This window comes from Sus scrofa, chromosome 7 (assembly GCF_054392235.1).
Source record: "Sus scrofa isolate SSC_HxYL_T2T_F1_AM1 chromosome 7, Sscrofa_HxYL_maternal_Yorkshire_Landrace_v2.0, whole genome shotgun sequence".
Taxonomy (NCBI): Eukaryota; Metazoa; Chordata; class Mammalia; order Artiodactyla; family Suidae; genus Sus; species Sus scrofa.
In genome coordinates this window covers 19,289,137-19,305,697 of record NC_139389.1, presented here as the reverse complement: position 1 = coordinate 19,305,697, position 16,561 = coordinate 19,289,137, and the positions used below count along the sequence as shown (strand labels likewise).

The 16,561-nt window shown below is 39.9% G+C and overlaps 1 protein-coding gene and 1 non-coding gene across 3 annotated transcripts in view; both read right to left on the bottom strand.

Moving 5' to 3' along the window:
- MRS2 (magnesium transporter MRS2) overlaps positions 1 to 16,303 on the bottom strand; it is a 46,848-nt gene extending 30,545 nt beyond the window's left edge. For both annotated transcript variants that reach the window (XR_014809740.1, XM_001928036.8), the window contains exons 1-4: positions 16,018 to 16,303; positions 13,770 to 13,843; positions 10,020 to 10,056; positions 7,897 to 8,009 (exon numbers count right to left, since the gene is read on the bottom strand). Coding sequence is in view for 1 of the 2 variants with exons in the window: in XM_001928036.8 (XP_001928071.2) it covers positions 7,897 to 8,009; positions 10,020 to 10,056; positions 13,770 to 13,843; positions 16,018 to 16,180 (387 nt within the window). In the remaining variant the exon portion in view is untranslated. The remainder of the gene's footprint in view (positions 1 to 7,896; positions 8,010 to 10,019; positions 10,057 to 13,769; positions 13,844 to 16,017) is intronic.
- Positions 10,596 to 10,724, bottom strand: LOC146401230 (small nucleolar RNA SNORA11). The gene has a single exon (XR_014811546.1). It is a non-coding gene; the product is annotated as a small nucleolar RNA SNORA11 (small nucleolar RNA).
- Positions 16,304 to 16,561: the final 258 nt, after the last annotated feature.

The window sequence follows — 16,561 nt, the reverse complement described above, 5'->3', positions numbered from 1 at the left end:
AGAAAATTGATACAACACTGTAAACTAGCTATAACAGAAAAAATAAAAATCTTAAAAAAAAAGAGAATAAAATGAAATGATTACTGGAGTTCCCATCATAGCACAGAGGAAACAATCAAACTAGGAACCATGAGGTTGCAGGTTCAATCCCTGGCCTTGGTTCAGTGGGTTAAGAATCTAGCATTGTGAGCTGTGGTGTGGGTCACAGGCAGGGCTCAGATCCTGTGTTGATGTGGCTGTGGTGTAGGCCAGCAGCTGTAGCTCTGATTTGACCCCTAGCCTGGGAACCTCCATATGCTATGGGTGTGGCACTCAAAAAAAAAAAAAAGAAAGAAAGAAAGAAAGAAAGAAAGAAATGATTACTAATCTAAAATAAATAAATAAGCCAGTATATAGATCTAAAAGGGGAAAAAAAAAAAAAACTTACTTGTAAAAGTGACAATAAACACAAAGAACAGCAGAAGGATAAACATGAAGATGAAAAAAGGACACCAAAATCATAAAATGAGGAGAAAGAGAATCTAGACTCCTCTTTTTTCAGAATGTGTTTGAGCTTATGTGACTATCAGGCTAAAGCAAGCAGATATGTCAAGAGGTTAACACACTTGAAAAACAGGGCAACTACAAATCAAAACCAAACAATACATTCACAAAATTAAAAAGGGAACAACACAAGCATAAAATAAAAGGAAATCAGTCAACCAAAAAATGAAAGGAACAAAAGAGAAACACAGAATCAACTAGAAAACAAGGTTTAAAATGGCAATAAAGGAGTTCCTGTTGTGGCTCAGTGGTAACAAACCCGACTAGTATACATGAGGACATGGGTTTGATACCTGGACTTGCTCAATGGTTTAATGATCTAGCATTGTTGCTGTAGCTGAGGTGTAGGCTGGCAGCTGAAGCTCCAATTCAACCCCTAGCCTGGGAACTTCCATATGCTGCAGTTGTAGTTCTAAAAAGACAAAAATACACAAAATAAAATGGCAATAAATACATATTTATCAATAATTACCTTAAATGTCAATGGACTGAATGCTCCAATCAAGAGACAAAGAGAAGCAGACTGGATAAAAAAACAAGAACCTACAATATGCTGCCTACAAGAGGCTCACGTTAGAGCAAATGATAAATACAATTGAAAGTGAGGGGACAGAAAAAGATATTTCATGTGAAGAGAAAGACAGGAAAGTGGGAGATACAATACTCATAACAGACTTTAAAACAAAAGCCACAAAGAAAGACAAAGAAGGACACTGTTTAATGATAAAAGGTTCAATACATGAACAGGATTATTACACTTGTCAATATATATGCCCCTAACATAGAGGCACCCAAGTACATGCAACAAATACTAACATACACAAAAGGAAAAATCAATGGGAATACAATAACAGGAGGAGATTTTTAACACCCCACGCACATCAATGGACAGATCCTCTAGACAGAAAAGCAATAAGGCAACAGAGATCCTAAATGACACAATAGAACAGTGAGACTTAATCGATATTTCCAGGACATTAACATCCAAAAAAAAAAAAAAAAAATCAGAACTCACATTCTTTTCAAATGCACATGGAATGTTCTCAAGGACTGACCACATCCTGGGGCACAAAACTAACCACAACAAGTTTAAGAGTACAGAAATTATTTGAAGCATCTTCTCTGACCACAATGGCATGAAACTAGAAATTAACCACAGGAAAAGAAATGAGAAAAGAAAAAAATGACTACATGGAGACTAAACACGCTACTAAAAAACCAATGGGTCAATAGAGAAATCAAAAGGGAAATTAAAAAATACCTTAAGACAAATAATAATGAACACACAACCATTCAAAATCAACGTGATGCCACAAAAGCAGTGCTTAGAGGTAAGTTCATAGTGATACAGTCCTTCCTCAAAAAAGAAGAGAAATCTCAAATCAACAACATACCACTTACAAGAATTAGAAAAACAAGAACCAACAAAACCCAAAGTCAGCAGAAGGAAGAAAATCATAAAGACCAGAGAGGAAATCAATAAAATAGAGATTTGAACACAATAGAAAAAAAACTCAAGGAAACCAAACGCTGGTTCTTTGAAAGGGTTAACAAAATTGACAAACCTCTGGCCAGAATCACCAAGAAGAGGAGGGAAAGAACTCAAAATAAATGAAAAAGGAGAAATCTCAACAAATAGTGCAGAAATACAAAAAAAAAAAAAAACATAAGATGCGGGGAGCCGAGAAAATGCAGGGACTCAAAAAAAAGGACCTTGCCTGATGTCAGAAAAACCTGAAGGCAGGTTCTTAACCAAGAAAGGGAGCTCACCTGAAAGGTACAAGCCGAAGGTGGGCTTTCGGTTAGGAAAAAAGCTCACCTGAACAGTGCATGCCGAAGGTGGACCTCTGATCAGGATGAAAAGCCTGCCTGCACGGTACAAGCCGAGGGCAGGCCTCAGGTTACACAGCTCTTACTTTGATGTTGATGGGGAAGAATTAAGGCTTTCCTGGGAAAGCAATTTCCATGTTTGCACTGGAGAACATGGATTGTTTCTCGGGTGACCTAGTCTTTCCTGCTGTTTCATTTGTTATTCAGTTTTTCTCAGTCTTTCCTGATTATTTACTTATTATTCTTATTTCCCATTCTTATTGTCCTGTGGTGATTTGTGACTTAACAAAATTACAACAATAGTATAATAAGAATTTCAGAAATTTCCCCTATTTTAATCCAACTTAGTTAAAACATAGTGTTTATCTATTAATTAGTTATACATAAATTTTAGAGTTAGGATTTTAATGAGGTTCATAGAAGTTAGACATATATTATTCTTGACCAAAAGACACCTAGCTATGAGTTATAGAAGCTTTTAAGTGATATCTAGTTAAGTTGGTTTATATTTTCTCACACTGTCTCCCTGCCATAACGCTTTACAGATAAGCACCAGTCTAAAAACAAGATTTGTGAATGCCAAATTCTTGCATCTGTGAACTCTTCAAATTGTAAAGACTGGCTGGCCATGGGATGATTTGTACTGTCTCCTCCTTTCCATGATGTATTGTACCTAAATGCCCTTAAATTGTACTAAGTTTAGTTAAGATAGAGATCTTTAAACATGATGTATTGTACCTAATTGCCCCTAAATTGTACCCACTAAGTTTAGTTAAAACAAAGATCTTAAAACATGATGTATGGCTGCTATACCATGTAATAGTTGACCAATGTACTTTTAACACTGTGATGTAATCTGTAGCAAAAAGCTGTCTATATAATCAACCACATATGCCAATAAAATGTGAGCAGTCCAGCGCCCTGAAAGAAGGGACAAAGAGGCTGTCTCCGTAATTGTACATTCGCCGACGCTGCATCCCTCTCCCATCGGGGAAAAAGCATACGCTCCCTGGCCGCCGGAGCTGGCCTCCGGCAATAAGAGAATACTACAAACAATTACATGCCAACAAACTTGACAATGTAGAATGAACAACTTTCTAGAGACATACAGCTTGCCAAAACTGAATCAAGAAGAAATAGATCATTTGAACTGATCACCAGAAATTAAATTAATATGTAATAAAAACACTCCTACAAACAAAAGCCCTGGACCAGATGGCTTCACAGGTGAATTCTACCAAACATACAAAGAAGAACTTATACCCATTCTTACTTTTCCTTTTGGGAAGGAATAATCCCAAACACATCCTATGAAGCCACCATCACCCCAATAACAAGACCAAAGATAATACCAAAAAAGAAAATGATACACCAATATCTTTGATGACTACAGATGCAAAAATTCTCAACAAAAGTTTAGCCAACGGAATCCAACAACACATCAAAAAGATCATACCAAAGTGGGATTCATCCCAAGTTCACGAGGATGGTCAACATACACTAATCAATCAATGTCACGCACCATATTAACAAAAGAAAAGTCAAAAACCACATGATCATCTCAACAGATGCAGAAAAAGCATTTGACAAAGTCCATTCATGTTAAAAACTCTTACCAACATGGGAACAGAGGGAACATACCTTAACATAATAAAAACCATTTATGACAAACCCACAGCCAATATCATACTCAATGGGGAAAAGCTGAAAGCCTTTCTGCTAAAATCTTGAACAAGACAAGGATGCCCACTCTCACCTTTTATTCAACATAGCATTTACTGGAAATCCTAGCCACAGCAATCAGACAAACAAAAGAAATAAAAGGTATCCAAATTGGAAGAGAAGAGGTAAAATTGTCACTCTATGCAGATGACATGATACTATATATAGAAAACCCCAAGGATTCTGCATAAAAACTACTTGAACAGATCAACTAATTCAACAAAGCAGCAGTATACAAGATTAATATTCAGAAATTGGTTGCATTACTTTATACTAACAGTGAAATATTAGAAAAGGAATATAAAAATACAATACCTTTTTAAATTGCACCCAAAAATTTAAATACTTAGGAATAAACCTGACCAAGAAGGTGAAAGACTAATAGAGAACTATAAAGCATTAATCAAGGAAATTAAAGAGGGCTCAAAGAAATGGAAAGATATTTCCTGCTCCTGGACTGGAAGAATCAGTATTGTTAAAATGGCATACTACCCAAAGCAATCTACAGATTCAATGTGATCCCTGTAAAATTATCCATGACATTTTTCACAGAACTAGAACAAACAATCCAAAAATTTATATGGAACCATTAAAGACCCAGAAATGCCAAAGCAATCCTGAGGAACAAAAACTAAGCATGAGGCCTAACTCTCCCAGACTTCAGACAAGATTACAAAGCTATAGTAATCAAGACAGTGTGGTACTGCCACCAAAACAGACACACATGATCATCTCAATAGATGCAGAAAAAGCATCTGACAAAGTCCATTCATGGACAGAATAGAGAACCCAGAAATAAACCCAGACACCTATGGTCAATTAATCTTCGACAATGGAGGCGAGAATATAAAACGGGCAAAAAAACCAGTCTCTTCAGCAAGTGGTGCTGGGAAAACTGGAGCTGCATGTGAATCAATGAAACTAGAACACACCCTCACACCATGCACAAAAATAAACTCAATGGAACAGAGTAGAGAACACAGAAATAGACCCAGACACCTATGGTCAATTAATCTTCGACAATGGAGGCGAGAATATAAAACGGGCAAAAAAACCAGTCTCTTCAGCAAGTGGTGCTGGGAAAACTGGAGCTGCATGTGAATCAATGAAACTAGAATACACCCTCACACCATGCACAAAAATAAACTCAAAAATGATGTCTCGTACCATCAAACTCCCAGAAGGGAATATAGCTAAAACATTCTCTGACATCAACGGTACAAATGTTTTCTTAGGTTAGTCTCCAAAGGCAATTAAAAAAAAAAAAAAAAAGCCAGTCGGAGCTAATTACAAGCTTTTGCGCAACAAAGGAAACCATAAAAACACCAAAAATATAACACATACAAAGGTCTTTTCCACTGACCTGTAAGTCTCTTTTTGTACTAGTACCACACTGTCTTGATTACTTGATTTCTCCATGGAAAGGGAGAAAATAGTTGCAAAGAATGCAACCAACAAGGGCTTTAACCTCTGAAATATACAAACAATTCACACAACAGCAGCAAAGAAGCCAACAACCCAATGGAAAAATGGGCAGAAGATCTAAACAGGCATTCTTCCAAAAGACATACAGTTGGCCAAGAGGCATATGAAAAAATGGTAAACAAAAAGAGGCATATGAAAAAATGGTAAACATCACTAACTGAGAAATGAAAATCAAAACTACAAGGCACCAACTCACACAAGTCAGAACGCCTATTATTAAGTCTACAAATAGCTGGAGAGGGTGTGGAGAAAAGGGACCACACTGTTGGTGGGAATGTAAATTGGTACAACCCACTATGGAAAACTATATGGAGGTACCTCAGAAAACTAAATATAGAACTACAATATGATCCAGCAATCCCACCCCTGGGCATGTATTAGGACAAAACTTTCATTCAAAAAGATACCTGCATTCCTAAGTTCACTGCAACACTATTCACAATAGCCAAGACATGGAAACAACCTCAATGTCCATTAACAGATGGATGGATTAAGAAGATGGTACATACACACAATGGAATACTACTCAGCCATAAAAAAGAAGAAAATGATGCCATTTGCAGCAACATGGATGGAAGTAGACTCTTACTAAGTGAAGTCAGAAAGACAAATACCATATATCACTTATATGTGGAACGTAAAATATTGCACGAATGAACCTATCTACAGTAAAGAAACAAACTCATGGACACAGAGAACAGACTTGTGGTTGCCAATGTGGAGGAGGAGGGTATGGGATGGACTGGGAGTCTGGGGTTAGTAGACGCAAACAACTGCATTAGGAGTGGTAAGCAATACGGTCCTGCTGTATAGCACAGGGAATTATATCCAATCCCTTGTGATGGAACATGATGGAAGATAATATGAGAAAAAGAATGTATATATATGTATCACTGGGTCAGGAGAAATTGATAGAACATTTTAAATCAACTATAATAAAAAATCTTTTCTCAAAAAACCACCCTCTCTGGGGGAAGGGAGGAGACAACAACATAGCCTTAGTGCTCTAATTTAGAACACTATGAAATTAAAAAACTATTCTAAAGGGAAAGATAGCATCTTTTGTATTAGAAGAATAAAACAAAAGGATATCCTGTGGCTGCTGTATTAGTTATATAAAAATTAGAAATTTTCTTTTACATTTTCCCAAATTTTACAGCTGACCCTTCAACAACACTGGCTTGAACCATGCAAGTCCACTTAAATGCAGATTTTAAAATTAATTTAATATTGAATTAATTTAATATTCATGTATTTAATAATAAATACCACAATACTACACAATCAGTGGTTGGCTGAATCCAAGGATATGGAACAGCAAACATGGAGGAATCGTGACTAAGTTACACGTGGATTTTTGTCTGTGTGGAGGTTCAGCACCCTTGATCCCTGGATGGTTCAAGGATCAACTGTAATATGAACATTTTTCAGAAAAGTTGAAAAATGATACAGTAAACACCTATACCCTTTCCCATTTAAATGATATTATTAACATTTTGCTAAATTTGCTTTATCACATAGTTCTCTCATCATCAAAGAGGTATGTTCTGAAGGGTGCTAGTTATTGATAGTAAAAGTGAAGGATGTTTTTTGGAGAAAAATTACCTGGGAACAGACTGCTTCCCTTTTTAATTTTTTAAAAATTTAGTTCTAGAAAAATGGATAAATACCTAATACCTGTCACCAAAGACTTTTTGAAGAGAGCACGTCTCATGTCCGCTGCAGGGTTGACAGCATTAAGACCAGCATCCCCTCATCTACTTCCAAACCCTAAACTTTAGCCACCAAAATAACTTATGTTCATAATAATTCTGGATCACTGAAGGAAAGTCAAATTATATTTGCTACACTCTGAGGAGGCATGGGAAGATCCAATAGGTTTTAAGACGCTTTCAACAAAAATAAAAATATAAATTAAGATAATAAACTTTAAAGATATTCCTGGGCTATCCCAGGAAATGTTCTTAGTAGCTGAAGTTATGCTACAGCTACACGTAACCGTATACAACTGAAAATGTCTATTATAAATCAAGATGCTCTTGCTGTTTAGAAACTACATGTTAAATTCAAACAGTGAGAATGAAGACCACAGTCAGAATTTTTCCAATACAAAACAGAGCAGTGTTTTGACTGCTGAGCATAACTACTTATCCATGTAAAAACGGTTCTAACACGCACCATGTTGTATTATAAAAATATCCTATGTTCACATGGCTATTTTTATTACAAAATTACTTTTAACCTATTGATCAAGACAGCTAGGAAGTAACTCTTACAAGATTGCAGTAGAGATGTAGATGAAATAAAATCCTTTACCTCCATTCTCATGATAATCCTATTGTTTCTGGTTGTGATGTTCATTAAATGTTGAAACCTCAAATCTCTAGCTTGAAGACCTAATTCTTGATATAAGTCAGTTTTCTTCCTTTCTAGAAAAGAAACATGGTCAATAAAAAGAGTGGGTAAACCAATAAATCAAAGAGTTAAGATCTTCATCTAAGAGTTTGCCTTCCAGTTTCATCAAATCTATTACTACCAGAAACAAAAGCTAAAATGGATCTTTTTTTTTTTTGGTCTTTTTTAGGGCTGCACTCACGGCATATGGAGGTTCCCAGGCAAGGGGTCTTAATGGGAGCTACAGCTACAGGCCTACACCACAGCCATAGCAATGCCAGAGCCGAGCCACGACTGCAACCTACACCACAGCTCACGGCAATGCCAGACCTTTAACCCACTGAGCGAGGCCAGGAGTTGAACCTGCAACCTCATGGTTGGATTTGTTTCTGCTGCACCACGATAGGAACTCCTAAAATGGATCTTTTTAATACCCATATCTACCTCAAAAATATACTCAGGCTAAATCTGGTCAAACTCTATTCTTTTCTCCTCTTGTCCATACTTCATAAAATTTCTCTGTACTTAGAAGCCCCAAAGGATCAATATAAAAACCATACCTATACATCATTAGGATTAATTTCTGGCCCTAGACTCAGTTTTTAAAAATATGAATTGTACAAAACTACATTTTCTATTTTTTCCTCATTATCATCTTCAGCAATTTAAATCTGATGAGCAGATTAAGCTGATTTTTTTTTTGTTCTTGGACTAATACAAAATGTGAAAATGAAGACAGTTGTCACACTAGATTCTCCTACCTAAAAACTAAATTACCTAAGAGAAAGCAACACCGATAAAGAAACTCAAGAAATGATGCTGGGGAGTTCCCTTTGTAGTTCAGCAGTTAACAAACCCAACTAGGATCCATGAGCATTAGGGTTTTGATCACTAGCCTCACTCAGTGGGTTAAGGATCCGGTGTTGCCATGAGCTGTGGCGTTGGTTGCAGATGCGGCTTGGACCTCTCCTTGCTGTGGTATAGGCCAACAGCTATAGCTCCAATTCGACCCCTAGCCTGGGAACCTCCATATGCCTTTGGTGCAGCCCTAAAAAGTCAAAAAAAAAAAAAAAAAAAAAAAAAAAAGAGAGAGAGAGAGAAAGAAATGATGTTGGTTATAGAAGCATTAAACCACACCTGTGACAGCTCTAAGTAGAACCGCCTTTTGAAGGAGATACTGGGCCAAAAAAAAAAAACACCCAAAATACTGCCCTAGGATCTCAGCAATAGCAAAAACAGGACCATGTGGTGGGAAATGCACAGGGGACCTGAAACCTGCACCCAATGTCAGTGAAGTAATGCTTGGTTTCATTTTAAAAAGTAACCATCCATAAGAGCCAAAGGTGACAGAGGTCCAGCTGACCACCATCCAGTGCCCTGTCCCACCTGTCTGCTGTCACCCACAGGCACCACAATGGTATTATTCACCTGTGCCTTCAATATGGTACAGGAGGCAATGAACACAGGACCAGGACAGTGAGGGGGAGACGAAGGGCAAGAAAATGGAAAAGTTTCTCTGGACTCCAGCTGCATATCAGCCTACACTCCTTTAACATCCTGTTAGAGTGGACGTGGTGCCAGACCCAAAAACCACTCCCAATACAGTTCGGGTGTTGCCAGTTCCAATTAAGGCTGATGGAAAAATGCTGAAGAAAGATCTGTTTCGACACGTCACATACGCAAGGAATATCCTACTCAAAAACACTGTAATTCCTGGATTTCCAGGGGGTTCACTAATTTACTGGTTAAAAAAGTGATTTAAGGAGTTTCTGCCATGGCTCAGCAGTAATGAACCCAACTAGCAGCCGTGACGACGCAGGTTCGATCCCTGGCCTTGCTCAGTGGGTTAAGGATTGGCATTGCCATGAGCTGTGGTATAGGTCACAGGTGTGGCTCAGATCCCACAGCTGTGGTTGTGGTATAGGCGGGCAGCTGCAGCTCTGATTTGACCCCTAGCCTGGGAACCTCCATATGCCACATGTGCAGCCCTAAAAATAAAATAAAAAAATAAAAAAGTGATTTAAAAGAAAACTAAAGATACTCACCAAAAGAAGTAACCTTTCCCTCTTTGTCAAATTTTGTCTGGAGAGAGACAATAAAACAAAGTATTATTTTCTCCCAAATCAGCACACTACTTATGATATTATATATGGTTTAATACCTCCCAAATACTGAAATGCAGATATAAACCATACCTGCCCCCCTTTTCTACCTTAGGGTTCACTTTAATGAAGTGGATAACACTGTACATTCTACGGGTTTGGACAGAAGTTTAATGACAAATCCACCATTATAATGCCACACAAGGTATTTTCACTGCTCTAAAAAACTTCTGTACTCTGTGAATACTCATTTCTCCTCTCCCCACAACTCCTGCCAACCACTGATTTTTTTATTGTCTCCACAGTTTTGCCTTTTCCAGAATGGCATGTAGTTGAAACCTTTCTTTCTTTCCTTAAAAAGAGAGGTTTAAAGGCTTTATGTCCGTAAGACTATCCATGCGCTTACTAGACAGGCTCTAGGTGGCACCCCCACCCCTAAACACTGCAGCTTTTCTTCCAGTATCAAGCCCTGCACCCCTGGCCCCACCCAGTAGTCATGTGGGGGTGGGGGGTGGGGGTATGTGTTGGGTATTTGTTCATAGGAAGGCCACTAATTTTATGCCCCTTGTCACATGAACCCAGATGCCTGTTGGGTGTGTTATAAACAGAAGAGCCATTTCTTTAGGCCTCCTGCTCTGAGCACACCCCAATAACTGACTGCTGTTCTTTAAATTCAGTTTCAAGTTAAGGGTTAAAAAAAGATCCCCAAAAGGTTTTAAAAAAAGATCCCCTTTCCCTTTGCTAGGACAAATGTGACCCCGGATTAACTTCCTAACTTGGCTCCTCTGGAGCTCTGACAAAGTATCAGTTGTAACTAGGCAACGTGCTTATGATAAAAATGCCCAGTGACTGTTAGATAGACTGCACTGGACTGGGAAGACTAAGAACGGATTATAGATACCTGCTGGGAAGCCACAGTTCAGCATCATCCCCCACCCCCACCCCCAGGGGGTTGGTGGCTCTTGTAACTGACTAAGCTCTTGTGCAAGCCCCAGATGTGCCTCTGAGATGGTGACAACAGATACCAGCAGCAGTGGGCTGGGGATTCTAGGCCAAGGTGGACCTCACCCTACCTTTGAAAAATACCCTCCTTTCACCTGAGCTGTCACACACAGGGCCAGAGGAGTCCCTGGATGGCTGAAACGACTAATGCTCTCTGCATTTCCTATCCTCCATCCTTCTCAATAGACTTGGGTCCAAGTGTGGCTTATCTTGTGAATCTAAGTATCTATGGGATGCTATGAAGTCTCACTGGTGAGCACTGCAGAATCACCAAATATTTACAGAAAAAGCCTGAGAGTTGTGAGGACACAATGCAGAAACTACTTATTTCCTATAAAGCAGAGGGAACATTTTCCTATAATACTTGTGAAGTCTCACTGGTGAGCACTGCAGAATCACCAAATATTTACAGAAAAAGCCTGAGAGTTGTGAGGACACAATGCAGAAACTACTTATTTCCTATAAAGCAGAGGGAACATTTTCCTATAATACTTGTACATAATGAAATCATCACAGTGAAAGATGTCAAATTTTTAATGAATCACTACGTGCTGGACTATGTTGTTATGTATTTTCAAAAAGACACTCTAATACAGTGTAGATACAAGTCCTGAATTATTACCATGGAAACATACACATGCTGTGTTAATAATAACACAGCAGGAGCCCCCATTGTGTCTCAGTGGAATCAAATCTGACTAGCATCCATGAGGACGCAGGTTCCATCCCTGGCCTCGCTCAGTGGGTTAAGGATCTAGTGTTGCCGTGAGCTGTGGTATAGACAGAAGAAACAGCTCGGATCTGATGCTGCTGTGGCTGTGGTGCAGGACAGCAGCTACAGCTCCGATTTGACCTCCTAGCCTGGGAACCTCCATATGTCTCTGTTGTGGCCCTAAAAAGACAAATAGTAATAAACACAATAAAACCCCACCATACATTTTTTCACCTTGCTTCCCATAAGCAAAGATAAGGTCAATGGGAGTAAGTAAGTAACACAAAACAGAGTTAAAGGGAAATCTACATCAAGGGAAGCTTTACGTTTTGAGTAATACACACTAGCTCTCTTCCTTACACTTATTTCACTAATACATACATCTGCTGCCAAAGAAATCTGAAAACAAAGTAAAATTATTTTGGTCACAAATTTTAGAGAAAGAACATGCCAACATTTTAGTGAATGTCCTTCCAGCCTTTTCCCTATTAAATATATGTATGTTAAACAGACTTTGCAGTCTCTCCTCCACTCTTTCAGCTGCCCCCACAGCATAGACAATGTTTTCACCTACAAAGAAACTCCTTTCAATATTTTGTGTGTGTTTGTGTGTGTGTGTTTTAGGGCTGCACCGGCAGCATATGGAGGTTCCCAGCCTAGGGGTTGAATCAGAGCTGTAGCCACCGGCCTATACCACAGCAGCATGGGATTTGAGCCACATCTGTGACCTACACCACAGCTCACAGCAACGCCAGATCCTTAAGCCACTGAGCGAGGCCGGGGATTGAACCTGCGTCCTTACGGATACTAGTCAGGTTCATTAACCACTGAGCCACGACGGGAACTCCTCCTTTCACTATTTAGTGTCTGGTTTTGCATTCTTGTTTAACTCAACTGGCTAACTCTTTGAGAACAGTGAATAACAGTGATAACTTTTACATGTAGTTCTGAGGGTTATCTGGTTCTCTATGGTTTATAAAGTTCTTACATTAATAAGCTTAAATACTAAGGATCATATAATGGCTAATATACATTGAATACTTACACATGTGAGCTATTTTTAAGGGTTTTGCATATATGAGTTAATTTAAACCTCAAAACAGTTCTATATGGTAGGTACTAATACCCCCAGTTTACAGATGAGAAAACTAAGGTACAAAAATTTATCATAAACTTGCCCAAGTCCAGCCAGTTAGTAAGAGGTAAGGCTCAGATCTAGAGACTCTGGTTCAGAGCAAGCACTTAAAAAATTACTTAAAAAAAAAAAATACAGATGTACAAAAAAAAAAAAAACTACTGTGAGATCACAGTAGTTCAAAGAAAAGAAACAATAAAAAAAGATGCAACTTTGAAAAAAAATTACTTAAAAAAAATTAAAAGCCTATAAAAATAAGACTGCTGTTATAACCAAATTCCATGTAACTTTGACCTAGTATCACCCTTTGTTTACATGTAGCCTCAATGGCCCTCTGTAAACATGTGTGACACACACCATTTTTGTTACTCAGTTTTTTTCTGAACTATTTTAGACAAAGTTGCAGAGATCATGACCCTTCAAAGCATGTACTCTTAACATGCTTTGACATGTTAAGTATGTGCTGTCTCCAACATGCTTCTGCATATATGATGTTGCATAGCACAAGTTCAAGTTATTCTGTGGCTAACAGCCTTTAAGGACTTCTCAGTAGATTTCTGGAGAAATCTTGAGTATTCAAACAGGAAGCTCTGAATTGTGATTTGAACCACCTGTTCTAGTATTAAAAGAGCTCTACAATCATTAGCAAAGTTTCAAGAATGCTGTGAAGCAAGTAAGCTGGCACTCAGGTCACTGGCTAGACAAAACACAAAGATAATGATTTATAAGTATAAGGATTCATTATAAAACACAGCAAGTAATATCCTGGCTGACCAGACCAGACTAGTTAACTCATTAAGTCTAGCAAGTATTTTAAGTCATCCAATGGACCACACATACTCACCACAGTAAACACTGGGGCTACACTGGCTAAAGTGGCTTGAGAGACATCAGAAGTTCTAAACCGGTGAATTTCACCTGAAAAGGGAGTTAGAGAATTCCTTGTGATCATATGATTAGTTTTCACATATAGCTAAGATACAGCTCTCACAGTATGTGGAGGTTTTCAGACTCTTCTACTTTTCCAACTTTTTCCTGGAGAAAATAAACACTTCTGTTAATTTTAATATTTGTAGGTGATTGTTAGGTTTGGCGAGGAATGATTTTTAAAAGGAATGGCTTAGGTGAGGCATTAGAATAATTAATGGATTACAACCACCTCTTTCCCTAATTATTATTGTCTCAGTTGGATGAACAACTGTATAACAGTGTTCTGAGACTGAAATAAAATGTCCATTCTTTTTTGCATAATTTAGTATTTCAATAGCAGGCTTATTTGACTGAACTATAAATCATGAAACCTATAGATTTTACTTCTATTGATTAACTTCTTTTCCAGATATACTTTAGTCTGAAGACTTACAAAATAACCCACTACACTGGAATGAGGACAAATCTTTATTTGAAATCTATTTAAAACATGTAATTAGGAGTTCCTGTCATGGCTCAGTGGTTAACAAACCCGACTAGTATCCATGAGGATGAGGGTTCAATCCCTGGCCTAGATCAGTGGGTTATGGATTCAGCATTGCCGTGAACTGTGGTGTAGATCGCAGATGCAGCTTGGATCTGATGCTGCTGTGGCTGTGGTGTAGGCCAGCGGCTACAGCTCCGATTTGATCCCCTAGCCTGGGAATCTCCATATTCTGCTAGTACAGCCCTAAAAAGCTAAAAAAAAGAGTGAAGGATCTGGTGTTGCCGTGAGCTGTGGTGTAGGTGACAGACGCGGCTCAGATCCTGTGTTGCTATGCCTCTGGCGTAGGCCGGCTGTGGCCAGCAGCTACAGCTCCAATTTTACCCCTAGCCTGGGAACCTCCACATGCCATGGGTGCGTGCGGCCCTAAAAAGACAAGACAAATAAATAAGTAAAACATGTAATTAGACTGAACTGAAGTATAACCAAGTAAATTTACTGCCCGACAAAAGACACTGTTCACAATGCTAAACATAAAATGGACAGAAATCCTATCTACAGAATGTATATATTCTCACTTGACCTTATTCCTTCTCACTTGACCTTATTCCCTTGTATTACATACTTTTAAAGACATGTAATTAGTTACCACCTGAGGCTTGTTGGTTCCCTTCTACAAAATACAAACTGTTAAGAGGGTCAACTGGATAAAGGTTAAGGAGCTACAAAATCAGCATTTGCTAATGTCACTAGTTAGGTAAAGTGTTTCCAGGAGGGTGATTGTAAATCTCAATGTACGTTCTAAAACATTAGATGGGCTGAACCTGGGTTCCAAGGCATTTAACCTAAGAAGGGGCTATGAAATGCAACCCAATTTGGAAAGACTCACCCATGATTATGGAGAAGGAGGTGAGGATGGGAGCGTTTTGAGAGGACAAGTGAGTAAACTTATTCGAGAACATTTTGGAAAAGCCACACATTTTAGTCTCTTTAGTTTCTCAGCAATATTAGCGCCCACATTCTTACATCTGTGAAAATGTCAACGTATCATCATACTTGATCACCTGGTGAAAAAGTAAACTCAGATCCCTACCCCTGCTCTCCCATCCCCCAACCCCTTCTGGCTGTCTGGTTACACAGTGCTTCGAAAAAAAGACTTTCATCTTTCTCAGAAGCAACTCCTCCCACGAAGTTTCAAAGTCTTCAGGCTCACTTGTAGGTGTGTTCCCATCCCTTACCTGAGCAAATGGACAAATGAATAAAGTTTTCCATTCATAAGGAAGAGGCAGAAGGCAGGGAAGAGAAACTAAAACTCGCAAAAACATTTCAGGTAGATAAACCCGATCTTTGCTTCAGAACTACTACAATGGATAAGAGCGAAACTCTTGTTTAAAAAATCCTTCTCACGAGCGCACCGAGGCAGCCAGGGGAGGTGGGGAGGCAAGAGGGCTAGGAAACCCGGCTCTAGCAGGACACAGGATTCGGAGCTAGTAGGACGCAGCTCCGCCCGCGGACCCGTGCAAGGTGACAACACCCCTGTGCCCAAGGACGGACAGAGGCGAGGCCAAAGCAAGACGCGGGCGGGCCGCCACCGCCACGTGGGCTCGGTCGGTCGGGTCGCGGCCCGGAGGTCACCGCAAGCCCGGCGTCCGGGGCTGCGGGGCGGGGAGGGCAGTACCTGCCAAGCGGAGCCGGTAGGATCCGCACAGCGGCGCGGTCCGCCTGCTTCCGAGCAGTTCGGCGGCGGTCACGGGGCGCGCCCCGGCCAAAGCCCATAAAGTGCGCCGGGGAAGCCCCACCGCGCGGGGTAGGAGCTGGGCCAGGCTCCGCAGACATTCCATGACACTGGAGCGATGAGAAGGCAGATACAAGACCCCAGCCCTTCATGCCGGACGGTGGCAAGGCAGCCGGCACGTCGCGACCCCGCGCGGGTCCCCTAGCTGAGGCCGCTGTATACTGGGCATGCGCAAGACGCGCCGCGATGCGCCACGCCTGCGTCCAACTTCCCGCGCATGCTCAGAAGGACCCTCTGGGCGCTTCTTGCGTTCCTTGGCCAATCGGAGTTTACCTTCTGCACCTGTAAAGCATGTAGGGACCTGCTCTGGGGTAGGTGGGGCGCGTTTACCTGTAAGAACCGAGCTCTTTTACGTAGATTCGACCCGTGGGCCCTTGGAGTGGTCAGGTCGGCACGTAGAGTGTCGATTGTATCTATTGACTAGTAA